Raw genomic sequence first — 24,923 nt, 5'->3', positions numbered from 1 at the left:
GGCCTTGTGGGGGGCTTGCTCCGTGAACCTAAGGAAAGGAGGCCTCTGCCAGGAGCTGACACTTGGAGAGCGAAGCCAGTGGACACCTCAGCCCTGCCCCGGGGGTCTGCAGACACTCACCTCTGTGGGGCTGGGGCTGGCTGCGGGCCTCAGTTCTGAGCACGCGGCGACCACCTGGGCCACAGGCCGCAGCAGCTCACCTCCGGGCTGGGTTCTCGGGCAGCTCTGGCCGGCTGTGGGTCGGATTGTGACTGGGGCTGGGGCTGGGGCTGGGGCGCTGGCTGGGGGGTAGCCTGGGCAGGGGTCTCTGCTGGATGAGATGCAGGGCCTTGGGGCTTGGGATCCACCTCCTCCTCAAGGAGTTCTGCAGTGACTCTTCGGCCCCTGGGGAAAACACAAAGGTGTTCCTGAGATGAGCACTTTTAAAACAAACCTCCCCCAAGACAGAGCACCATCCCTTCCTCCCTGTCCACTGGCTGTTCAGTGGGAAGGCCTGCAGGTCACCTTGCCAGGGTTTTGGGTGGCAGCTCCCCTTCCTGTCCCTCTGGCCGCCTAGCTCCCCCTTTTTCAAAGGACAAGGGAAGAGGAAAGTGGCCCACAGTTCACCTAGAGCTGGGCTTCCCAGGAGCCAAGCCTGCAAAGTTGCCTGCCCATAAAGAGGCAAGAGACCCTTCTGTTGGTTGGGCTGCCCCTTCCTGGCTGGCGTGGACTTCTGCCTGGGCATGGGGTGGGGGCTGCACACAAAAGGCCTGCCTTGGGGGATCACATAACAATATATGACACCCCCCACTCCAACATTCCCACCTTGGGTGGAAGCAAGGAGGGGGCCAGGTATAAACCAAAGGACACAGTTCTGTATGAAGAAATCAGCTGGATGGCGGCCTTGGGGTGGGACACTGGGCTTTCCTTGGGGAATGAAACCTGTCACCACAGACACCACACTGGCTCTATGGAGAAGTTTGGGACCCCCGGGTGGAAGGGAGAGAAACTTCATGTGTAGAATTATGCACACCCCCAGGAAATTGCCCTTGCCCCAGCACACAGTTCTGTGGGCAGGAGAGGCACCAGGAGAACCAGGCAGGCCTTCAGGGAGAGAGGAGCTTTACTCTTTCAGTCCTGCTGTGGGGGTACCAAGGTGTATGGCCCTTCATTGTCCTCCTCCTCAATCTCCTTTCCAATTACTTAGTGGGATTCTTTGGTTATGGTTGGGAGGTGTAGGGAGTGGGGAGAGGGGGAAGCTTTACTTTTAAAATGGTATAAAAAAAACTGCTCCAAAATCTCGGCCCCTGGCCCCTCTGCACAGTCTCCTGTTTGTCTTTGGTTGGGATTGCGGGGGGGGGGGGGGGGGGGGGGGGGCGGGGAGGTGCAGCAACTGCAAACTTCTCACACAGAAAAGCCCTGCCTTTTACATTTGCAAAAACAGCTGTTCACTCCTGCTGAGAAGAGCAGCCCTACCCTCCACCCCTGCCCCTCCCACTTTGCCTGGCAGATTAGTGAAGGAAAACCTATTTTCCCTGCAAAAGCCACTGTGCAGCCTATAGATAAGCCCCCTCCCCACTTGTATTTCCTGTCCCCTCCAAAGTCGAGGCTATTCTTAGAATAGCTTGCCTGGGCCTTCCCTCTGACAGCAGAGGTTCTGTCCCTCCTGCAGAAATGGGGATCCTTTTAGCTGCCCCAAGCCCCCAGCCCACCCATGCCTCAACACAGCATGCAGTGTTTCTCACACAGAGGCTGCAGGAAGAGGGAGGGAAGCCCAGTCACCTGTACTCTAGTCGCTGCGTAGTCCCTGAAGTTCCCGGGCGGTGGATAAAGAGGACCGGGGAGTCACTGGTGCCCAAGCCTCTCTGCTGAAGCTGCCCGGCCGATGATCCACTGGTCGGGCCAATATTAGCAGTCGCCGCCAAAGTAGGGGGTGCTCTGGCTGTGGTGCCCAGACCCTCCAGCCGGGTTGACGTGGAGGAGGAGGAGGGGGACGAGGCTGAGGCTGGAGAGACGATGAAGGGCACTTTTAGAGTGTGCATTATAATAGCCCCTAGAAGCCGGAGAGGCTCTCCACCACTGAGCACAGCACCTGCTCAAACGCCAATTGAAATTAGTTTTGCCCCTCACCTCCTCGTCCCCTCCACGCCTTTCCTCGAGTCCCTCCAAATTGGGTAGCTTTGCGCCAACTCGGTGGTGCTTGTGCCACTGGGCAGCTGGCTGTGGCACCTTCTCACGCCAGGGCACAGTGCACAAGGGGGTGGAGATTTGGCCCACCCCCTGACCCCACGGAGAGGCGTGTGTGGGCGGGGACACAGACCGGAAGCACTCCCCCAGGAGGTGGGACTATGTGGAGGGGTGGAGAGGGGGTGGGGCCTCCTGAGATTGACACTTGGCAGTCACTTGACACCCTGGTATGCCGGTGGGCGTGGCACGGGTAAAATGGCGACGGGCCATATGCAGAAAGAAGCCGGGTTCGAGAGTGATCAGAAAAAACTCTTTTTAAGTGCTTCCAAGGCAGCTGCAGTGCAGCACCTTCACATCATTTCTTCTTTTAGGGGTAGGGGCTTCATCTGGGAGTTTCCTCCCTTCACCGATCACTTCTGATAGGGACCCTGCACCACAAGTGTGGTGGCAGGTGGCAGCTCTGAGCACCAGTCCTGCTCATAGGCACTGAGGGTGGGATATTGGGTTCACAGCCTTTGAGCCTGGCTGAAACTCCAATCAAGGTACAGCCTCAGAGCCATCAGCACCTGGGAGGGGGGCAGGCAGATGTGCTGCCTGATTGAACTAAATCTCACTGGGAATTTAAACCCTGCTTCCAAGCTTGCAGAGAGAGCAGGCAGCAGAGCAAAGACTCACTGAGAGGCAAAGACATGTGTACCTCGGAGAAGGCCACCAGTCCCACACCCCCCAGCACCCAGCACCCCAGCTTACCCAGCTAACTGGCACATGCTGGGGTTTAACACTCACTGTTCCTTTCTCTCTCAAGCCCTAACCTGAACTCCTTTCCTTAGCTGGAGGGATGGGGCTTCCAGTTGGGAGGACAGGACTTTTGGTGGGGAAGATAGACTTGAGGGGGGACTCAGATCTGGCAGGTGTGTCCCAAAGGATGCGGATGCTCCAGAGCCACATAACCCTATGGGAAGAAGGCAGGTGGGACTCCTTGCTGGACTCTTGCATAGGGAGGGATGCAGGGATGCTAAAGGGTCCTGAGCCAGGTCTGGGGCACATAGAAGGGAGTCAGTGTGAAGCAGCCCACAGTTCTTGGGGTACAGCAGTCACCTGCTCATGTTGGCTCTGACTCTGCTGTGGGCTCTGTGGCTTGAAGGCTTTGCATCCTGTGTTGTCCCCTGTGTCTGCTGCAAGATACCCAGATGTTGCAAGGAGCTACTACCAGGTCCTTATGAGAAGACTTAGCTGGGATTTTCCAAGCCACAGGTGGAGCTACGGAGAGTGTAAGGGCTGACCCTAAGCCAGACATAGGGTTCCACAGGAGGCCCACCAAACTGAGAAGGCAGGCAGCTAATGGGCTGAAAAGGAAGTAGCCTTTCAAACCCATAGATCATTTCCTGGAAGTGTGGGAGCTCCCAGCCCCAAAACAGTGTCTTGAATCTGAGTTTTGCTCTAATCTGGATCCCTATCTCAAGCCTGGCCCAAAAGGGAATCATGCAGGGCAATTTTAATCCACGAGCATCTTGGAACCCAGAGTGCTTAAGCAAGGAGAGGGGAGCAGAGGATAGAGGTCAGGGTGGGAAGGGCCCATGGAAGACTAGCTAAGCCATGGCACCACTGAGGCAGGACTAGAGGCATTGGGTCAGGGAGGTGGGTGTGAGGGCTGGGACCCACAGCCCTGCATTCCATTTCTTTTCCATGGTGGAGGGAGAGCACATGGCCAATAAAGGATACAGGTAGGGGGAAGGAACACAAAAGGGACAAATTTGGAGTGCCCCATTGAACTAAATCTCGCTGGGAATTTAAACCTCTCCCCCAAGCTTGCAGGGACACCTCATAACAAAAACCTCATTGCCCCCACTGCCTTTGGGCCTAGAAGAGGATCATCCCATCCTGGGGTTCCAGCCAGAACCTCATTTATTCAGCAGACTTCTGGGGCACCCCCAGAAATCCCAAGTGCGGAAGAGTTGCCTCTGCTTGGCTGCTTGAGCAGCCTCATGCTGACACCTGGTGGCCACTTCTAGAATTACAGCAGAAGAGCTCACCGGTCTTAGTACAACTTGGGGTATTCTGGGGAGAGGGCTGAGGGGGCAAAAGGACATTTGTCTCTACGGAGCGGGGCCCCCTACAGCATCAGGGTACAGGTGGGCTCTGCACTTTTCTGTGCTCAGATAGGAGACTTTTATCCATTTCCATCCTGGCATTACAGAACAGGTGGTGGAGGGAGGCCTAGGGGAATTCCCCCTTTGGGGGACTCCCCAACACTAGCGGATGTGGCAAGGCAGATGCCCCAAACCACAGGTGCAACCTGGGACACCTTCCAGAAGCATCATTGTGTTCTGAAAATTAGAGGGGCACGTATTATATTTGTATCAGAATAAACTCAGATCTATTACTGGGAGGCTCTGGGAAGAATGTTAATGTTAGGACCCCCTTCCCAAGGCAGAGACCCTGGGAGGAGCAGGGGTAGGCTGAATTTTGTTCTCCAAGCCCTCTTGCGAGCAGGGTTTTCCAAATCTGGCCCGATCCCGACACCTTGTGGCCACTTGTAGAAGTGCATCCGCTGCCTCAGAAAGCCTAGTTTCCCTTAAATCAGTAATAGTGCCTCCTGGATAACAACAGGGTCCCTTTACCAAACCCAGGAATGGAGAGAACCCCATCCTGAACAAGCTAGATTTTGTCCCGTCGGATACCTTCAGCTTCCTGCATCTGTGCAGCAGGTAGTCTGACCAGCCAGGGGAGATTGCTGGGGGCTGCCTACAGGCTTGAAGGCCCCCAGGCCGCATCACGAGGGCCCTAGGGGCGCCAGGCATGATGGACAGGAGGGGAGCAGTGGGCAGGAGGAGGCCTGGAGGCTGACAGGGTTCACGTTCTGGCTCTGCCCGTGGAGGTGGGCAAGCTGGGTCACCCCCTGGGCCTCCGCCTCCCCTGATCTCATGAGTTCCATGTGCCAGGACACAGAGGCCTGGAATCAGTGTCTGGTACAAAGTAAACGCTAATAAACACTCACTATTATACTCTCCTGATGTGAATGTGTATCTGCTCCTGACTCCCCTCACTGTTGGCACTAGAACATTCTTTCCTGGCGCCATATGGGGGTGCAGCCTAGGTGACTGGTAGCGCAGCGGCAGGCCCTGGCTGGTCCTGGTCTCTGCCCCGTTCCTGGCCTCTTTTCCATGGGGACCTTCCAGGACCTCAGCCCTGAGGCTCCTCCCTTGGGGAGCTGGTCCTCTTGGCAAGACCACCCCCCCCCCCACATACCCATGGGCCACATGGCGGGGACCGCATCCACTTCCTCTTGCCCATGATCTTGGGAGGACTACCAGACCCACAGGCTGTCCCAATGCCACCAAGCCCCAGAGAGGGACAGCTTGCTGGACACGGGAAGCAAGCAGCGGAGCCAGGACAGATCGCTGAGCCTAAACCTGGCCTTGGCCTTCCACGACTCCTCACCCACATGCCTGGCCCACTGGGGACGATGCTTTCCTGGGATGACAGTGGCATCCTGCTAGGGAAGGACCTGATGGCGCAGAGAGGCAGGCCTGCTGATTGGCACAGGCCCTGGGGGGCTCCCCAGCGCACATGGTGCACCATGCTGGGCCCTCTCAGCAGCCAAGGCAAGGACAGCCTCCTCTGATTTCCCTCTGAGAGATGAGGAAACTGAGCCCCAGAAATGTTCAGTAACTTTCCCAAGGCCACACAGCCAGGAGCAGCAGAGCAGGGACTTACACCCTGGCCCACCTAGCCAAACATCTCTCCCCCTTCAGCATGGCACTGGCCTGGGTGGACACTCTGGCTGGCTCTGATATGCTGAGGCTTGAGGTGAGGGGAGGCACTCACAGGATTCGGCCCATCATGTTCTCCAGACCTCAGCCTGTCCCTTCTTTTTGGTCGGGACTAGCCCGTGCCCAGCCACGAGGAAGGGTATGGGGGGCATCTGTGCAAGTACAGCTGCCACTGTGGCTCCAGGGAATGTGGCATGAGCTGTACCTGACCCACAGCAACAGCCTGATATGGACTTGTCCTCAAGGTTGAGATGCCTGTGTAGGGGCACAAGACACCTCCTCCAGGAAGCCTCCCAGCCTGCCCTCTGTTCTGAGCTCTGACTGTGTGGCTAGAGCTGAGGAGTTTCTCGGCCAACTCTTCCTTTCTCCAGAGCCTGGCCTCTCTGCCACTTCCTTTCCTCACAGCTGGGCTGGGGTCCAGAAAGCACCCTCATGGGCAACCAAGGACCAACCCATCCTCTAGGCCTGGAGAGGGCCTTTCTGCCCTTGCCCCACCCCTGCCCCTTAAAGATCTCCTTGATGAGTTGAGCATGTCAGACCTCATGAGAGTACCATGGAGGGTCAGGGAGGGCCAGAGAGGGTTACAGAGGGCCATGGAGGGCCAGGGAAGGCCAGGGAGGGCCAGGGAGGGTCAAGGAGGACCAGGGAGGATTGCAAAGGATCACGGAGGGCCATGGAAGGCCAGGGTGGGTCAGGGAGGGTCAGGGAGGGTTGCAGAAGATCCGGGAGGGCCAGGGAGGGCTAGAGTGGGTTACAGAGGACCAGAGTGGGCCAGGGAGAGTTATAGAGCATAAGCTAGGGTAAGGGAGAGCCCGAAAGGGCTACAGAGGGTCAGCAAGGGCCAGGGAGGGCCAGGGAGGGCCAGGGAGGGCCAGGGAGGGCCAGGGAGGGCCAGGGAGGGCCAGGGAGGGTCAGGAAGTCAGGGAGGGCCAGAGAGGGTCAGGGAGGGCCGTGGAGTGTCAGGGAAGGTCAGGGGGTATCAGAGTGGGTCAGGGAGGGTCAGAGATGCCAGAGCCCCAGGCTCAGAGCCTCAGCTTCATCCCAGGCCTCCCAAATTCACCTCCTCCCAGCCCCGTTCTTGCTGCCCACTGAGCAAGAACCTGAGGTCTAGGGAGGGAAGAGACTTTCCAAGGTCCCTCAGCAACCGGGCCTTGGGCGTTGGGGGGGCAGGCACGGTGGCCCCGCGGGAGGCTGGGCTGGAACCGGGCCAAGTTCTGAAGGGAGGATGGCCTTTGAAGAACAAAGGAGTGGGCTCGGGGTCACAGCGGGGATGGCCACAAGCTGGCAGGGCTGCTGGGGCGCGGGCTCTGTTTTCCAAAAACACAGATGGGCCGGGAAGAGGGTCAGAGTGAGGCCGGCGAATGTGGGCCCCCTCCCCCGCCAGGTTCTGATGGCTCAGCAGCCAGCCGAGCCCACTGGAGGGGGTGGGGCCAGCCCAGGAGCGCAGGGGCTTTTGACCCCCGGGCCGGGGGCCTCGAGGCCCACCTCCCTCCCTGGCCAGGCCTAACCCTCATGGGTTCATGGATGGGGAGCCCTGAGTGTGGCGATGGGGGCTCGGGCTCAGCCCCCCATGACCCTGTCACCTTGGTCCAGGGGTCAGCCTCTCGGGTCTGGACATCCAGAGCCTCCCTGGGTGAGGGGAGCTGGGGAAGCGGCACCCACGTCCACCCCCCGCCCGACGGATTCCAGCTGCAGCCCAGCCGTGGGCCCAGCAGGGCCCCCAGGACGCCATGGCTCAGCCCAGTGCCTCGGGGGGTAGGGACGGCGGGGTGACCTTTCAGTACAGCCCCGAGTCCCGCTTCTGGGGGCAGCCTCAGGGACCCCTTGGTGGAGCCTCAGAGCCCGTCGGGACCGGTGCCCCCCCGGACCAGTTGCAGGCTGGGGCTGGCAGGTGACCTGGGAGCTCAGGACCGGAGGGGCGGGGGGGGGGGTGCTGGCGGTGCTTGGCGCCAGTGTAGCCTGACCACACTGCGGGGGACGATGGGGAGGCACCCCCGTCAGCGTCCACTTTCGAAGGAATCTGCCTCGCTGTCCCTGTGCGGAGGCCAGAAACAATAGTGCCGGAGGGAGGGCGGGAGGAGGGCCGGCCCCCACCACCCTGTTTATCTCTGTGCTCCCCAGACCCCTGTCCACCTCTGACCCCAAAATGTTCTTTCTGGAACCGACCTCTCTCCTCTCAGCACTGGGTGGGGACGGGGGTGGACATGGGACATGGGGTCCAGCTGGACCCTGCCTGAGGCCTCCCAGGTCCCAGGGCCCCTGCCGCACCGAAGCCCCCCCGCTCGAGGGGCCGGCTGGCCTGACGGACCCGCGGCCCCCAGCCCGCAGCCTCCAATGCCTGTGTCCTGCAGACCCCTCAGGAGAGGGCGTGGGCGCCGGCCCCTCCGCGGGCCTCAGCGTCCCACCCCGGGGCCCGGGCCCCCGCCCTCCTGGGGGCCGGGGCCCAGGCTCTCCCTGGAGACTTTCCCAGAATGTTGGGGACCCAGTACTTTCGTCCAGCCTGGTCCCCACTTGGCAGGGGGGCTGAGACCGTCTCCTTCCTAAGCCTCAAGGCCGCTAGAGCCAGCGTTCCCCACAGCTCCCGTGAGGGCCCCACAGCTCCCGTGAGGGCCCCACGGCAGGAGTTCAGAGGCCCGGACCCCTCAGAGCAGACCGCCGGCCTGGACAACGCTGAGGGACACGCGGCAAAAGTGGGGCTTTGGTGCCCTCTGCTGGTCACATCTGCGAATGGCCCCCCGGGGTCCCCCTGCCTGGCGTGGACAGGTGCCTGCTCAGGGGAGCCACCTGCGCTGGGGGCCTGACCAGGCCTGGGTCCGAGGGCAGGCTTCCTAAGGTGGGGACACAGGCGTCTCCCCTCACAGCTTGGCGGGACACAGATGCTGGCCAGGGCTCAGCCCGGGCTCTGCCAGGGGGCCTGTCCAGGAGCTCGGGCCACTGGTTCCTGGGCTCGCTCCCTCTCCTGGACCGGCCCCCCCAGGCACCAACCCTCCAAGGGCGGCGGTGGGGGGGCACTCCGGCATCCCTGCATCTGCCTCCCTTGCCCCTCAGGGTCTGCTCGGGCCTGGAGAACTGTGAGGACGGTAAATATTTACCAACAGGACAAGGCAAATACTGCCCCAAGGGCCAGGCGGAAGTGCCAGTTTATCGGTGCCAGGAGCAGGTGCAATCTGGGGAGCCAGCCTGGAGGCAGCCACACTGTGAGCACCAGAGGGCCAGACATCCTGGCTCCAGCCTCAGCCTCCCCATTAAGAATATGGGTCCAACAGATCCCACCCCTCGTGGCACTCATGACAGTGGGACACCGACCAGACATGAGAGCAGGTGCGTGGGGTGGGGACCCTGGCCCTCTGGTGAGGGGGCTGGGGGACCCAGCATGGCCAGGGGTCTGCTCCTTCACATCCCGCTGCCCCTGGCTAAGGGGCATTTGGCCTGGATGCAGCTTAAAGCCACTGCCAGCCCCGCGGGCAAGGGAAGCCCAGGTTCCAAGGGCAGGCAGGGTCTGAGGACATGGGACGACTGTTCTCCCAATTCCCAGAAGGGGCGGAGCATGGGCCTGGAGGCGGTGGCAGAGCCAAGATCTGTGGGCCTGGCTTCCATGGGGTGACCCGGGGGCTCTGGGAAACTGGGGCATCTGGGGTTCAGTACTCAGGGGGGTGCCAAGCAGGAGGCTGGGTCTGATCCCACCTCTGCCACCAGGGACCCTGGCGACCATGGGCATCCCCTTCTCCCTGCCCCCGGGATCCGTCTGTGTGGGGGGTATGGAGAGTCCTGCGCCCACCTTGCCAAGAACACAGCCACGGGGGGCCGAGAGGCTGGTGGGAAAGTCTCGGCAGGAGGGCCTGGGTCTCAGGGCTGCAGTAAGTCTCAGGAGGGAACAGGGAGATGGGCGCCAGCCCAGGCAGGGGGGCCAAGGGGGCGCCGCACACCATGCCCGTGTCTCTTGGGTGGGCAGGCTTTCCCATCCCAGTGGACATGAGCCCTCTCCCGAGCCCCCCCCCACAACGGGAGGGAGTCCTCCAATGATGCCCCCGAGTCCCCAGCACCACCCAAGACCAGCTGCACCGTGAGTCCCAGCAGCTGAGACGGCCCCATATACTCCTGCCCCCCGCTCCACAGAATTTGCTGGCCCCTGACGGGGAGGGGGGCACCTGGGTCATCTTTCAGGGTCTTGCCCACCAGCAGGCCAGCCAGGACACGGGCTTGGCTAACTGCTGCCTCCAGGGCACTTCCCCGTCCCAGCTGCGCCCAGGCCTGCCCCCGGGTGCTTACCTACCTCAACTCCTGCAGGGCGCCCCTGCCTCTACCCCTGCAGATGGGGCCACCTGGGTGCTCCCATGGATGATTCACCGCTGATGCCAGCCGCCTCCTCCCCTCCTCTTCCGGGTCCAGTGTCCGGTCGTCCGCTCTAGGGGCGGAGCTAGTTGGCGGACGGCCACATCTCCAGGGGTGTCGATGTCGTGGGAGGGGGTGGCCCAGGAGGGAACCTGGGGGCTACAGGGAGGCTGCCAAGACAGCCAGGCCCCAGCAGGATGATCTACTTTTGGCCCCGAGGCCGCCTCTGCATGGTCTGCAGCCTCAGGGGGCCCGGGCGCCTGGGCCCCGGCCCAGCCATCCCCAGCCCCGGCCCCGGGCGGAGCCTTCAGGAGAGGCGCACATTGGTTTGGCTTGGGTGGCCGGCTGGCCAGACTTTTGTGCTGCCAGGGTCACCCGCTGACCTCCCAGGCCATGGCCAGCCCAGACAGCCCCCAGGCTCTTTGGCATGCCAGGTGACGGCTTAGGCGGGGTGCCCAGTGGACCCACACTGGAGGATCCCTGAAGGCCTGAACCCAAGTGACCTCATCCTTGGGCCCAAAGGCCCTTCTGGGACTGACCACTTGGTCTGGGGCTGCTGAGCAGGAGGAGAGGGCCGTGGGGCAGCAGGGAGACCCAGCCTGGGCCCTGTGGGCTGCAGTTCTTGGGACACCCCTGAGTGCCAGGCCCAAGACTCCTGCCCGGTGCCCATGGGGTCCGAGTCCATCCCTCAGCTCAAGGCTGCCATGTGGCTTCTACTGATTCCTCCAGGGCACCCGTGGGTTCCTCTGGCTGGATCTGGGCTGGGGCTGGGACGGCCCTGGGCCTGCCCAGAGCAGGGGTGGCAGAGAGGCACTAGAAAGGCCCAGCCCTGGGCAGCCTCTTGGGCCCTTCTCTGTCCCCTGCCCCTGCAGGACCCCGTCCGCCTCTCAGCCTCCATCAGAAATAGCTCTAAAAGTAGAGCACTGCAGGGCCAGGCGGGGAGAAGTTGCTGGAGTGTTCTCAATCTCTTTCCTTGGAAAGTGCTCTGGGGGCCCTGAGAGCTCAAGGCTTTCGAGCTAAGAGAATCTGCTCCCAGCCAGTGCCTCAGGCCCCCCAGGTCCCCCAGAGCCCCCAGAGCCCTTCTCTGTCCTGTCCTGAACAGCCAGGGGCCCTGGGACCTCACAGCACCCAGGGCAGGAGCTTGCCTGTGGGCACCCAGTGAGCAGGGGCCAAGCTTGGAGGGGCTGGTGTAGAGAGAACAGGACGAGGGTCCCTGGAAGGGCCCCCATGGCCCAGGCAGTCGTCTTGCCGGCCCCCTGGCTGACACCTCAATCCCCACGCCGCACAGACAACACCCGTAAGGCTCATTCAGAGGGTTTATTGAATAGCTTGGGGTGCAGGGCACGGAAGTCTCAGGGCCACCGGCGCGGGGAGGTGCCCTAGTTGCAGTAATTCTCCAGCTGGTAGAGGGAGCAGATGCTGGTGCAACACTGTTCCACGATGCCCCGCTTCTGCAGGGCCCCCTCCAGGGCCAGGGGCTGCAGGCCGCCCATGCCAGGCGCCCCGCCCAGCTCCACGTCCCTCGCTGTGGGTGGGCAAACAAGGGGGGAGCGGGTCGGGGAGAGAACGCTCTCCCCTGCCTGCCCACCCTCCCGTGCTGGCCTCTGCCGGGACAGCAGGGTGCCTGCCGCCTGGCACGGGGCCCATGCACCCTGCCACCTGTTCCCAGGCCCCGGGGGTGGGGGCCCCAAGGCTGGAGTCTGCGCACGCGTCCCTCCTGCCCGACACTGACCAGGGAGCTGGTCACTTGCAGGACGTGACCAAGGGCATGTCATTGTTCTTTTTAACGATCCTGCCTGCCTTCCCCCCGTGCCAGGTGGGAAGCCAAGGTGGGGGCCGTGGGGGCTCACCCTGCGGGTCCTCCACCTCGCGGCGGGCCTTGGGCGTGTAGAAGAAGCCGCGCTCTCCGCACACCAGGTAGAGCGCCTCCACCAGGTGGGAGCCACACAGGTGCTGGTTAACGAAGGCTCGGCTTGGGGCCGGTGCCCAGAGGGCCAGCAAAGCCAGCAGGGGCAGGAGGTGCGTCCAGAGGGCCATGGCGGGGGACGGGGACCTGGGGCACAGAGGGGGTTGAGGCTGGCAGGGTCATGTGCCCCACCCAGGAACCCCACCCTGTGCTCAGCCCCCAAACGCTCTGAGGTAGGAGCTCTTGTCCTCCTGGGGCCCAGACACCCCGGACTCCTCAGCGGGGCAGCCCCAGGCTGACGAGGAGCCCACGGGGACACACCTGCTAGCCGTCCGTGTCAGGGTGCAGCTGGTCCCGGGGGGCTGGGTGCTGCGGGGCCCTCCTAGCTTTATAGCTCCTGATCCCACTGCCCACCCCATTAGGGCCCCTAGTGGGGTGGCAGATGGCCGGGGGGCTGAGGCTGCAATTTCTGGATCATTTCCCCCGTGCTGGGTCTGCGGGAACGGCTCCTTGGTCGTCAGCACCTGTGGGTCATTAGAGTCTTAACGAGGGGCCTGATGGCCACTCACAGCTGGGGGAAAATGTCTCCACAGGAGCAGAGCCCCCACCCCCCCAGGGCCTTGCCTGAGCCACATTTTCCACATTAGTCCAGGGGAGCCCGGGACCAGAGGAGGGGGCTTCTTCTGCCTGGCCCCTGGACCCCTGTCTGCCCCCTGGGCCCCTTGGATGATGCAAGGCCATGGGGGAGGTGTGGCGGAGCATCTCGTCCCTGCTCACAGCCCTACCCCCACCCCAGCACGGCAACCTTGCTGAGACCCTCAGCACCCAGGGTGCTGCACTGAGGGCCGAGCTTGGGGACCAGCCGCTGTGTGGACACTCGGGCTAGGCCCTGCTTCTCATCTCTGCTGTGGGGGCAGCAGACACCCTCTCTCCTGCCCATGTTCGCCCTCCGTGCCACCCCTGCTTCTGGAGGCCCTGCCCGGCTCCCCCATGCTGACCCCTTTCAGACCATCGACTCCCTGGGCTTTCATATATACGGTTGGGGCCCCTGGGGTGCTCCCCAGCCCCCTGGACAGGACCAGGAGAGAGGTCAGGACCCTCTCCCCCTCCCCCTGCCATGTCTAACCGTGACACCACGAGGGTCTGTGACAGGCTGAGCCCTGCCTCCTCCTGTCGCCTCAGACCAAGTGGGCAGGAAGGGTTGGGGGCATCCTGCGCCCTTGCCTCAGCATGGACCCCAGTCTCCAGGCTGGACCCTCTGCCCGGGCAGTCCTGGTCTGTGGCCCCGCACGACCGGGGGACTACAGGGGCCTGGCCCACCTGCTCCGAGCTCAGCAACTCCCCCACGCCGCGCTCGGCCCAGGGTGGATGCCGCTGATCCTGTGGGGTGCCTTCCCCACTGCTGCTTCCGCCTAGGCCTCGCGGCAACCCCCACAGCCACCACGCAGCCCGTGGCCCTCTGTAGCCACGGAAGGTCTGGGGGTCTCTTGAGAGGAACATGCAGGATGGGAAGATGTGGGTGGAGCAGGACCCCAGTGAGAGGGCGGAGCCCAGAGGCCAGTAGAGCTCGGGGGTCAGGGCCAGCCCTCACCCCTTCCCCAGGGTCTCAGTGGGGCTCACAGCCCTCAGAAATGGCCCCCACTGGGGTCTCGTGGGCTGAAGGGAGGCAGGTAGGGGAGGCCTGGGATGGGCAAGGTGCTTAGACCACCAGGGAGGGCTGGGGAAGAAGCTTCTGCCCCAGAGGGCCTTGACAGATGAGTAGCAGTTTGCTGGGGCTGACATACTAAAAGCTCAATGCCAGGGCCCTGGCAGTGCGTGGCAGGCGTGGCTGCCGCGGGTGAGCAGGGCCCGGGACACCGGTGGGCATTTCTCACCCCGCAACAAGGGAGGAGCCAGGCCCATCCCAGGAAGCCCCCAGGCTTGGGCTGGGCCAGCCCTGGAGGATGCGGGGCCTCCCGCTGGAGGGCCGTGTCAGACCCCTTGAGTGAGCTGAGGGGCAGCTCACAGAGCCCGGAATCCAGCCCGCAGCTGCCTTGCTGGGGGACTCAGGCCCAGGGAGGTTATCTGGGAACCAGCTCAGCTGGACTCCCCATCAGCACACATTTTGGGGACAATTTCCAGGCCCTGCTCTGTGCGGGTGGGATGCCTCAGGGCCCCGTTCCTGCACCTGCTACGGGCTGGCCCCTGTACCCCTGTCCTCTAGTGGGGACACCCGGCTTGTGGGGAGGGCCCAGCCTGCAGCCCTGCCTTGGAAGCCACACCCGCCAAACGCAGAGCTGTGAGCCCCAGGTGCGGCTCCCGATGCCCCTGCCCCCCGGCCCCCACGGGGATGATGCGCTCAGCCAGGACCCCCTCCGCCCCCTGGAGCTGCTGGGAGCTCAGCACAGACTGGTCCTCTGGGGTGAGCAGGGCATCTCCTATCTGGCCTGGGCTGCCTGGTGAGGTCTCGGAGAAGGCGGGAGGCAGAAGAGAAAGCTTTGAGCAAGGCTAGGAGCAGGGGGTGAGGGGCCCCAGCCCTGAGCCCGGCACACAGAGGAGGCCAGGGAGGTGGTCAGAGGGAGTCTTTCTTTTATTGAGGTTGCGAGTGGGCGGCGTGGGCAGCATGGGAGGAGCAAGGACACAGCAGGCAGAGCTGAGAAGCAGTGGGGTGGGGGTCCACGGGGTGCCCTCCGGCAGGGAGGGTCTCTGGCGGGCTCTCGGGGTGCCCAGTGATCCAGCCCCTCACGTGGGCAGGGGCCAGGGGGAGGCTAGGGAGGGGTGGGGAGACCTCGGGCCCCTCCCACTGCTCCTAGCTGATGGTGCTCAGCGCGTGGGTGAGGGTGTGCAGCTCATCCTGGACGCCCTCCAGGGAGCGCCGGATCGCATGGGGACTGTCCAGCACGTCGATGGCCAGGGTATACGGGTCAAACTTCACAGAGAAGGGGCGTTGGATGCGGGAAGCGTAGTTCCTAGGGAGGGGAGGGCGTATGGACCCTCGGTCACCTGGTGGGGACTCTGGGGCCACTGGGGAGGTGGGGAGGAGCAGGGGCAGCTTGGGGCAGAGTCTGCGGCCCCCAGGAGAGGGGGCACATCATCAGTGCGGGGCAAGCCCAGGCCCCAAAAGCTTCTTGCGACCGACCAACTGGACAAGACGGGGGATCGAGACCTGCTCCAAGGGTGGGGGGCAGGGGAAGGACAGGCCATTCCCAAGCGGGCCTCGGCTGGACCCCCATCCCACCCCACCCCTCCAGGAGGCCTTCTTGGGCTGTGTGCCCCAGAGAGCCCCAGGTCTGTTCCTGTCCCCACACTTGCTTGTGGGATCCGGCCCTCCCGCACCTCCACTCTGCACACACAGCCCCTGGGCCTCGGTTTCCCTCAGCTGGAAAACAAGACTCTCTCTGAGGATGAGCAGGTGGGATGCGTCAGGTTCTGCCCCCTCTCCCAGACACCACTGGTCACGCACCCTCAGCCCCCGGCCCTGGAGGCTCCTCGCCCCCTCCAGGCCCCCCGGGGTTCCCCCACCCACCCTCAGCCACCCCTGCCCCTCTGTCCCACCCCATGGCCCCAGCTGTTCAGCAGGCAGGAGGCTGGGAAGGGCCCCACACATCCTTCTTATAAAGGTCAAACTCTGCCTCCTGAAACCTGGCCTTGACCTGACCACCAGTCCGGCAGCTCTCCCCCCCCGCCCCCCCCGGGACTTTTGGGGGGCCAACGGTGGGAGGGGTGTGCACACCAGGCCCTGCTTGCAGGCTAGCCCAGTCTGGGGGTGTGGTGGGGGGAGTCTCAGCCCTGGGAGCCCTGGCCCACCTGAGCTTGTCCTTGGCGTCGCTGAAACTTTCAGACACAAAGTACACGGACTGGTAGGTCTGGTCCTGGTAGGGCTGCACGGCTGCAGCGTCGGGGTCGAAGGCCCGGATCTCAGGCTCCTCAGACAGGGAGTGCTGGGAGGAGGCCATGGGTCACAGGACCCCCACGCCCCGGGCCCGGAGGGAACGGAGTGCCGCATCCTGACTCCACACCCTCCCTGCAGGGGTCCTCTAGAGGCCTGGGGACAGCGCGGGACGAGCTTCCTCGGTCATCCCCTGCTCCCACCTCCCCGGGAGCCCCAGGGTGAGCACCCTCCTGGCCGGGGGCCACGGCAGGGGCGGGCCTCACCAGGAGCTCCCCGTAGGAGGACAGTAGCCCAGCACCGTAGGCCTTCACCTCGCCATTCTGCTTACACAGCCCGAACTCCACCGTAAACCAGTACAGCTGGGGGGACAGCACTGCAATGGTGCCCACAGCCGCGGCCCCGCCAGCCCCCGACGCTCGGCCCCGCCCCACCCCCAACCCCGGCAGAGCCCGGCCGGCCCTGGGAATCACAGCGTAAAGGTAACAGTCCCTGGACAGAAGAGGGGACCTCAGCCCAGATGGGGGCCCCTCCGGCCTGAACCCAGGTGTCCTGAGCACGCCCCCCAAGGCCCTGCAGGGGAAGGCACCCACCGTGGACAGCTTCTCGATTTCCTTGTCAGAAGCGCCCAAGGACGCGAGCCCGATGTCCTGTGGAGGCAGGAGACTGAGAAGGGAGAGGCTTGGCCCACCCCTACATGGGCGCCTGCATGCGGTGAGGGTGCTCCAGGGGCCCTCTGGGGTTTCGGGGACCCTCCCAGGATGTGGGGAGCCTCCCAGGATGGGGGATCTTTCCCAGATACAGAGGTCCTCCAGGTATGAAGGGGGCCTCCGAAGATGGGGGACCCTCTTGAGATGCAGGGACCCTCCAGGTATGCAGGGGCCCTCCAAAGATGGGGGGACCCTCCTGGGATGCAGGGACCCTCCTAGGATGCAGAGACCCTCCGAAGATGGGGGACCCTCCTGGGATGCAGGGACCCTCCCAGGATCAATCCAGGGACCAGGACAGCTCTCTGCTGTTCTTCAGGAAGCCAGCAGGTGGCAGCACAGGCCATGGGACCCCGCCCCCCGGCCCCCGCTTGTGGGCTCGGCAAGCAGCCGGGCTGACTCATTTCTATAAGGAGGTTTTCCTAGAGTGGGTCCAAGCACACCCGCCATGGCCCACCCGCCCCTCTATTCCAGGATCATCCAGTCTCCTTGAAGCCTCCTGGACCCAAGCGGATAATGTCCAGCCGCCAAGGGACTCAAGCATGGTGCCAGGGATGGCCGGCAGGTGCAGCCCCCCGGCCCCGGACCACAGCGGCCCCCGCCTGAGGCCTGAGACACACCTGGGAGAACTGAGCAAAGGTCCGGTCGGCCAGCATGGGCACGTGCCCCAGCAGCTCATGGCAACAGTCCCTGTGGGGGTGGGGAGAAGGGGCGGCTGGGGGGCTGGGGTGCCGACAGCCCGCCCCCTGCACCCTCCCCCACGTTCCGTCTGCTTGCAGGTGGGCACCCCTCTGGTCCCGTTGCGCGAGGCCGGGCAGCAGGCTGGGCAGCAGGGGCGGGCCCCGTGGGGAGCAGGTGCACACTCACGGCTCGGGGGAGTGCATTGGCGAGGACGCGTGTCGGATGTACTGGGTGCACTGGAACACTCGGAAGGCCAGGCTGGCCAGGAAGTCCCTGGCGGACAGCAGGCCGGCCACGGGCCGCAGCTGGAAGCCCGTCCGCTCTGCAAGGGCCATGGGAGTCAGGGCACCAGGCTGGTGGGCGCCTCCCTCCTGCGGGCCCCTCCCCTGCGGCCCACGCACCCTTCAGGAAGCGGGACACATCCTCCAGCTGGGGGATGCTGTCCTCCCGGTAGCCGCTGAAGCGCTCCAGCAACTGGAAGGCCTCCAGGTGCTCCCGGCAGGCGTGTGTGACGTAGAGGCCCTTGAGGGTGGTGTAGACCTCCTTCCTGCAGGCAAGGGTCTCAGGCCTTGCTGCGGGGCTCCCGTCCCCACGTGGCCATGTCCGCTGGCCACCCAGACCCCGGCCCCTCCCCACATAGAGCAGCCCGTCCTTGTGGGCTCTCCTCTCTGCCCCCCCCACCCGGGGAGGCTCTGCAGGGGCCCCCACTGCAGGCCTCTCGCTGGACCCTGAAGACCCTGGCCACTGGGGGGGCTCCGAGGGACAGAGGGCCGCGGGGATGACCGGACCCAGCAGCAGCCTCTCCTCCCAGGTGGACGGTCAGGGCCTTGGGAAGTCCCTCCTCTACCTGGCCTCCACACCCGGCCCTTCTTGTCCCCTCTGCCCCGGGAGGGCCACCGGGGTCTTACCAGGTGGCAATCTCCTCGGCCGTGTACTCCACGCGGGGAATAGGGTCGCCGCTGCGGAGTGGGTGCGCGGTCAGCAGGGGCCTCTCGGGGAGGGCGGGCAGGGGGGCGGACAGGAGGGGCTTGGGGCTGAGCGCCGGCCGGCCGCGGGGCCTCGGCAGCTTCCTGTTTGCTCGGCTGGGCTCGGGGCCCCGAGCCAGTGGCCACAGTGACGGCGCTGGTGACAGAGATGGCCCTCCCCCCTGCCAGGGTGAGGCTCCAAGACGGGGTCTGGCTCCCCGAGGCCGAGGCCGGCAGGGTCCTTACTGCTTGTACTGGAACGCGATCTCCGCGATCAGCTTCCGGCGCTGGCGGTACGCCTGGTCCGAGAAGCCCTGGGGGCAGTGCCGCCCGCGCTCAGGAGGTTGCCCGCCCGCCACCTCCCTGCCCGATGCCCCCCCTGCCCACCTGACACCCCTTCCTTTCCCTGCCCAATGCCCCTTCCCTGCCTGAAGCCCCCCTCCCCTGCCCAACTCCCCCCTCCCTGCCCACCTGACTCCCCTTCCCTTCCCTGCCCGACACCCCTCCCCTGCCCGACTGGCCCTCCCCTGAACAACACATCCTCCCTGCCTGCCGCCACTTCTCTTCCCTGCCCACCGCCCCCTTCCCTGCCCGATGCATGCCCCCCCCTGCCCACCGGCTGCCCCTTCCCTGCCCTGCACAGCAGGGTGCCTGGGGGCTGCACCAAGCCCGGCCTCGGTGGTTCTGCCGGGAGCCGGGCAGCAGACAGACAGAGTGACGCCCCATCCATGACACCCTGGCCATGAGAACAGGGATACAGGAGGCCAGGAGGCCCGGGGGCACCCGCTTACCGGATGATCCAAGTCCAGGTCAGGGTCAAACTTGGTGACCAGATGGTGACACTTGTCCAGCTCAGAAACTTTCCTCGGGAACCAGAGGACTTCATGGAGGGTGGAGGGAACAGGGGCCTGCATGAGCGTCAGGCCGGCCTGGAAGCAGCCTCCCTTGCGGCTTCCTTGGCAGGGCCCGGGGTGGGGGGCGGGGGCGTGACAGCGGGCAGGTCCCAGAGGTGCCCCGGCCAGCACACAGATGGGCGGAGGGCCTGAGCCGGCAGAGAGGGGACCCCCTAGGCCTCACGTGTGGTCCCCTCAGGGGTCCCCTGCGGAAGCTTCTGTGTCCCCATCTCAAGGTCAGGGGTTGCCCACAAGGACAGAGGAACCAGCCTCACCCTTGTTCTCCCCAGCGCCACGCACGTCCTCCGCCACCCGGCGCACAGAGCTGAGCAGGGCGGGCAGGTCAGCGCTGGGCACCTCACAGCGCACAAAGTACTCCAGGTGGGGGCCCCCTGCCCGTGGCTTCTGGGCGGGCCGGGTCTCCAGATGGTGGATTTGGGCTTCAAACGTCTTAGGGAGCAAGGGAGAGACAGAGAGATGGAGAGACAGAGAGAGACGGAGAGAGAGACAGAGATGGAGAAAGACAGAGATGGAGAGACAGAGAGATGGAGAGACACAGAGAGAGATGGAGAGGGACAGAGATGGAGAATGACAGAGATGGAGAGACAGAGAGATGGAGAGACACAGAGAGAGATGGAGAGGGACAGAGATGGAGAAAGAGAGATGGAGAGACAAAGAGATGGAGAGACACAGAGAGAGATGGAGAGGGACAGAGATGGAGAAAGACAGAGATGGAGAGACAGAGAGATGGAGAGACACAGAGAGAGATGGAGAGAGAGACAGAGATGGAGAAAGACAGAGATGGAGAGATAGAGAGATGGAGAGAGATGGAGAGAGAGACAGACACGGGAGGGAGGTGAGGGGGGGATGGGAAGGCAGAAGCTCCGTGGGCTCAGCTCCTGCGGCCCCGCCCTGGATGTGTGCGGCCAGGAGCACCCAAGCCCCCCTCCACACGCGGGTCAGAGCCTGCGGCCTGGGGAGGGCTTGCGGCTGGGAGGTGGGGTTTTGTCCAGTTTATGTGATGGGAGTCCTCAGCGCGGCCCCTCCACCCAGTCTTCTGGGTGACGTGATGCGTCCCTTGGGCCTGAGTCCCCAGCCGCTATTCGGAAGGTCCGCCACCCCTGGTGGCCTCATCTGGGGCTGGGGGGCGGGCCCTGGGCCCCACTGTGGCCCCCGCACCCAGGAGGCTCAACGCCCCGCTCAGCGCCACTGAGCGCCCTGGGGCCTGGCAGGAAGGCTCTGCTCGCCGCCACCTCCCATCCGTCGCCCGTTACCCAGCAACAAGGATGCAGGATCTCGACGGGCCCTCGGGCCACACAGATGTCCAGGAGCTGGAGTCCGGCTCTAATGTCATTTGGGAGCCTGTGCCAGGAACCTATGTCCCGCCCGGGCTCATGTGACCAGAGCAACTAATACCATCCGCCATCACATTAGCTAGAGCCCGTCAGGGGCAGGTGGGGGTGGGGACCCCTACTTTCCAGGCTGCCCTGCTGGGAGCCACATGCGCTGCCCCCATGTGTCACCCTGTGTGTGACGTGGTGGGTGTGGGGATGGCAGGGGGTCAGGGCTCGGTGGGTGGTTTGGGCTCAGGGAGTTCCCGAGACCATGAGGGAGACTGTGAGGGCCGTGGGGGCCCCCCAGAGCTCTCAGGGTGCAAACCCCCAGGCCCAGGGCTCCTGAGACCCTCTCCCTGGTGGCCCTCAGTGAGCAGCCATGCCTCTGCATGGGTGTCCCGTGGAGGGGACACCGTGTCCGCACCAGCCAGCCTCACCTCAAATGCCTTCACGGCCCGGGACAGAGACGCGGCCTTGGCGCCCCGTAGGGTGAAGAGCAGATTCAGCACGGCCTTCCCGTCCTTGTCCTTGAACACTGCGGCCTCTAGGGGGTCCCCGGGCTCCGAGGAGGCGGCCGACAAGGCCTCGGCCTTCTCCCGCTCCTTGCGAGCGTCCTCGATGAGGCTCTGTCGCCGCCCGACGAAGCGTGGGGACTGCGGTGCAGGACACGCCCAGCTCCCCCCCTGCACTCGGCTGCCCCCAGACCCCGTTCCAAGCCCCCCCCCCCGCCCCCGTGTCCGTGAGCCCCTGCTGTGCCCACGGGAGGGACTGGCTGGCCGGGCCTCGCCTGCTGGGGCGGAACTAAGAGCCTGTCTCCACCCAGTGGGGCTTGGGGGGTGGCTGGGAAGATGTGGAGCCACGGGCTAGGGCCCGGTGTGGTGGGAGGATGGGCCCACGGCCCCCACATGCTGCCTTGCTTCTGTCCCCGGGTCCCAACCGGACGAGGTGACAGGAGGGGTGACTCGGGACCCTGAGGTGGACGTCGGCCAGAGCACTGGGGAGGGCAGGGAACACGGGGTCTGGCTCCTGGGAGGGACCCCCACGCCTGCCACACTGAAAGACGTCACCTCGGCACCCCAACCCCGGCCCTTCCCCACAGCACAGGGACATGGCCAAACTTGGTCCACAGCCTGTCCCCAAGACCGTGAGCCCCCAGGCCAGCGTGAAGGAGGAGCTGAACGTCTGAGGCTCGTCCCTTGGAGCTGAACTTCCAAGAAGGTTCTGGTGTCCTCGGGTCTTGGAACATGGTGGGGAGGGTGCAGGAGAAGCCCCTCGAGCCCCCGCTTGGCCTCGGGGGTGTGAGCAGAGCAGGGCTGCAGCCCCGGGTCAGGGAGCACCTGCAAGGCTGGGTGGGCCCCGGGAGCTGGGTAGGGAGGACATCTCACTGAGAACCCAGGGCGCGGGGTGGGGGGGGGCAGTTCTCTGAGCAGGTGCCTGCAAATCACATTTCCGGATCCCAAACCATGTTTTCATTCAAGGTCTAAAAACAGAGCCCATCTGAAATGTTTGGGAGCTGATTCTTCTGGGGCATCCTTGAGGACATGCAAGACCCCTCTTCTGGCCTGAGTGGTCTCCAGTTATCCAGCCTCATGGAGGTGAGGATGCCCGGCATAGACCTCCTGCCCTCGGGGGCCCCCAGGTGCTGGGTGATGCCTTGGGGACTGTCCTGGTGGTCAGAGGGGCCCAGGGTGGCTAGGCAGGGGAGGTGGGATTCAAGACAGGAGGTCATACGTGGGTACGAATGCGTGGCCGGTGGACAGGTGGATGACGATGGAAATCGCCCTGGAGCCCCGATCACCCTTGGGCTCATGGGAGACTGGGGTCTGCCCCTCTGTGTGGCCAGCACCTCCCCCCAGGAGTCACCGCCAGGGCCCAGGGCACTGTCACACACACACACACACACACACACACACACACACACACACACCCCGGGCCGGGGAGGAACCACCCACAGAGCTTCAAACACCCCCCAGTGGGGTGGTTGGGGGTCGCCTACCAGCCTGGGCAGAGCAGCTGCTCAGGGCCAGGACCCCACACCGTGCCCAGGTCCGAGGCGTCATATAGACCCCGAGTCCGGGTACCCTGCCAGCCTTCAGGGGACACCCCTGCACTTCCAGCCCATGCTGGCCACCAGGCACCGGCAGCCCCCTTACCATGATGGCTTCGGCCTGCTTGGCATCCAGCTCGGAGACCGCCCTGCGGAAGCCCTTGGCCTGGGGCGAGGCGGAGCTGGGAGTGGGCATGGCGCTGGTGTCCGTCCGGGGCTCGCCTCCACGGCCCTCTGCCGGGCGGCCTCTTATAGGCTGAGCTGACGTCTCCCGTCTCCCACCTCCCACCTCCCCGCATCCTCTCCTGCCGCCTGCCGCCTGAGGGAGGCGGTGGGCGGGAGCGAAGACGCACAGGAGAAAGGGCTCTGTCCCATTAAATCTAATTGCGTCCCCGCTGCAGGCGCCCAGCAGGGGTACGGCCCTCGCTCTGAATCACCTCAGCTCCAGAGGACGGGCTCTGTGGGGCTGGGGACAGCTGGCGTCCCCTTAGCTCCACACCCCAGGTGGGGGTGACAGTGGGTACACAGGGAGGTACTATTCCGGGCGCCCCGAGAGTGCACGTGGCAGGTGGCCTGGAAACCCCCGAGAGGAGAAACCCAGACTCCAACCTGGGATGTCAGGAGAACATTTGCTTTTCCAGAAGATTCTTCATCAAATTTCCCAGCAGGATCCCACGGCATGTTTCCATTAGATGCCACCAGCAGGAGCGTTAGCTGTCCCTTGTCCCATTTCCCTGGGCCTGGATCCCCAGGCACAGCCTGTGAAACCTGGAATGTTCCAGAAAGGCCCATCCCTCCAGTGTGAGGAACTTGGGAAGCGGAGGGAGGGGTGTCTGGCTGGGCAACCCCTCTCCTCCAGGACCTTCCCCCAAACCGGTCTGACCATGACACTCTCTTACTTCCCCACCCTCTATGGCTCCCCATCGCCCTCCAGAAGCAGCCGGAGAGCTCAGTCGGTACAGAGGGAAGTGCCTCCTCCCACCTCCCCCTGCTGATCTTCTCACCCTTGGCTGCTCCCACTTCCTGCTCCAAGAGGGCCTGGGGGTCCGTGATACCCAGTTTGCAATATTCACCCCCTTCTTCTCCTGGTGAGCTCCTATGCATTCCACGAAACCCAGCTCAGCCACCATTCATTCTGTGACGTCTGTGCCTTCTTGTCCTTGATATTAACCTCCCTCCTCTGCCAACACCCTGAGGCCAGGACCCCCAGCTGCTTGGCCCACTGCATCTCCCGGTGCCTGGTGTGGGCCTTGGCCTGACATCTCCTAGACTCTGGGCTCAAGACCATGTCTCAGTGGCCTCTGCCACTAAGGCCTGGCCCAGAGGAGGTCTTCCATAGGGATGCCGGTATGCCCTGAAGACCCTGGAAGAATTTGCTCCGAGATCCCCAGGGTGCGGGCCGGGGCCGGCCTCTACCCCAGGGCACCAGGGTCCCCAGCCAGCATCCAGGCCTCCTGGAACTCTGGGCAGGCTCTCCTCTGCCCGTCCAGGGTGGGCTGCAAGGGATCACTTAGGGATGCGGATCCAGGCCTGCCGGTTTGCCCAGGGGGGCGCCGGGCAGGGGGTTAAGCACTGCGCCGGAGGAGCGGCTGAGTGTGGATTTAACCTTTCAGCAAATGTCTTCTGCTGACACAAATATTGTTTTTTAATTCCTTTGCCTACCTGAGCTGGCATGGGCCTGCACGGAGGCTCCGTGGGGGCTAAGCTTCCTTCCCCGGGGCCAGGTGGCTGTGGGCAGGAGGGCGGAAGCTGCGGACTCCCGAGCTGCGTGCTGCCTCCTCTGGCCTCCGGCTTCCCCTGACCAGGTGTCTGTCTGTCAGTGCACAGGCGGTCCATCCTGGGAAGGCTTTCCTACACATCCCTGCCCTGCAAGGCTGGCTGACCAACCTGGGTGCAGTCCGGGCCGTTCCTCCTCACCCCCGGGTCCACCCCGGCCAGCATCTTCTTTCCTGGCTAGACAACCTCGTGTCCTCTCTCTGGCCCCCGGCTCCCCCTGCACCCAGGGTCTCCGGGGCTCGAGGCCAGACGGTGATCTGTAGGGCCTGCCTGCAGACAGCTGAGGCGTCCGTAGACCCGTCCTGCAGAGGGGAGACTGAGGCCCCAGGCAGGTGATTTCTCTGGGTGCTGCAGCCTCCCGAGCCCGGGATTCCCAGCTTGCAAGACATTCCTTTCAAGGATCCAGGGCCTCAGGCCACAAGAGGCAGACCGAGACCAGTGGCCCCCGCCCCAGGGAGAGAGGGTAGGGCTTCAA

At 64.2% G+C, this 24,923-nt stretch overlaps 3 protein-coding genes across 5 annotated transcripts in view; all 3 read right to left on the bottom strand.

Annotated features, from left to right (window-relative positions):
- IGF2 (insulin like growth factor 2) overlaps nt 1-10,516 on the bottom strand; it is a 28,461-nt gene extending 17,945 nt beyond the window's left edge. The window contains exons 1-3 of the mRNA XM_027579928.2: nt 10,213-10,516; nt 1,762-1,984; nt 121-384 (exon numbers count right to left, since the gene is read on the bottom strand). The gene's annotated coding sequence lies outside the window, so the exon portion shown is untranslated. The remainder of the gene's footprint in view (nt 1-120; nt 385-1,761; nt 1,985-10,212) is intronic.
- Nucleotides 10,517-11,650: 1,134 nt separating this feature from the next.
- On the bottom strand, nt 11,651-12,556 carry INS (insulin). Its single transcript, XM_027579931.1, has 3 exons — nt 12,499-12,556; nt 12,122-12,324; nt 11,651-11,796 (listed from the first exon to the last, which is right to left on the bottom strand). The coding sequence occupies exons 2-3, from the start codon at nt 12,306-12,308 to the stop codon at nt 11,651-11,653; spliced, it is 333 nt and encodes a 110-aa protein (XP_027435732.1). The 5' UTR covers nt 12,309-12,324; nt 12,499-12,556.
- Nucleotides 12,557-14,728: 2,172 nt separating this feature from the next.
- On the bottom strand, nt 14,729-22,952 carry TH (tyrosine hydroxylase). 3 transcript variants are annotated; one of them, XM_027580256.2, is made up of 13 exons: nt 22,779-22,952; nt 21,063-21,278; nt 19,567-19,741; nt 19,190-19,278; nt 18,645-18,712; nt 18,342-18,392; nt 17,835-17,980; nt 17,620-17,755; nt 17,373-17,442; nt 16,639-16,695; nt 16,312-16,407; nt 15,964-16,097; nt 14,729-15,125 (listed from the first exon to the last, which is right to left on the bottom strand). In XM_027580256.2, the coding sequence occupies exons 1-13, from the start codon at nt 22,866-22,868 to the stop codon at nt 14,966-14,968; spliced, it is 1,488 nt and encodes a 495-aa protein (XP_027436057.2). In that variant the 5' UTR covers nt 22,869-22,952; the 3' UTR covers nt 14,729-14,965. The 3 variants fall into 3 exon arrangements, with proteins under 3 accessions (XP_027436057.2, XP_027436058.2, XP_027436059.2); XM_027580257.2 differs by having other exon boundaries at nt 21,063-21,251; XM_027580258.2 differs by lacking the exon at nt 16,312-16,407.
- Between the last annotated feature and the right edge of the window lie 1,971 nt (nt 22,953-24,923).

The sequence above is a fragment of the Zalophus californianus genome, chromosome 11 (assembly GCF_009762305.2).
Source record: "Zalophus californianus isolate mZalCal1 chromosome 11, mZalCal1.pri.v2, whole genome shotgun sequence".
NCBI lineage: Eukaryota > Metazoa > Chordata > Mammalia > Carnivora > Otariidae > Zalophus > Zalophus californianus.
Note: the sequence above shows the minus strand (reverse complement) of the source record. Positions and strands in the feature narration are given on the sequence as shown.

What these genes read in the sequence shown, in the direction of transcription:
- TH (XM_027580256.2), bottom strand. Translation starts at nt 22,868, where the DNA reads ATGCCCACTCCCAGCTCCGCCTCGCCCCAGGCCAAGGGCTTCCGCAGG. An exon ending in AGCAGGCCGAAGCCATCATG is followed by an intron (nt 21,279 to 22,778) that starts GTAAGGGGGCTG and finishes CCTGCACCGCAG; the next exon opens with TCCCCACGCTTCGTCGGGCG. An exon ending in GACGCCAAGGACAAGCTCAG is followed by an intron (nt 15,126 to 15,963) that starts GTGGGCCAGGGC and finishes TCCCCTCCCTAG; the next exon opens with GAACTACGCTTCCCGCATCC.
- INS (XM_027579931.1), bottom strand. Translation starts at nt 12,308, where the DNA reads ATGGCCCTCTGGACGCACCTCCTGCCCCTGCTGGCTTTGCTGGCCCTC. An exon ending in CGAGGTGGAGGACCCGCAGG is followed by an intron (nt 11,797 to 12,121) that starts GTGAGCCCCCAC and finishes GCCCACCCACAG; the next exon opens with CGAGGGACGTGGAGCTGGGC.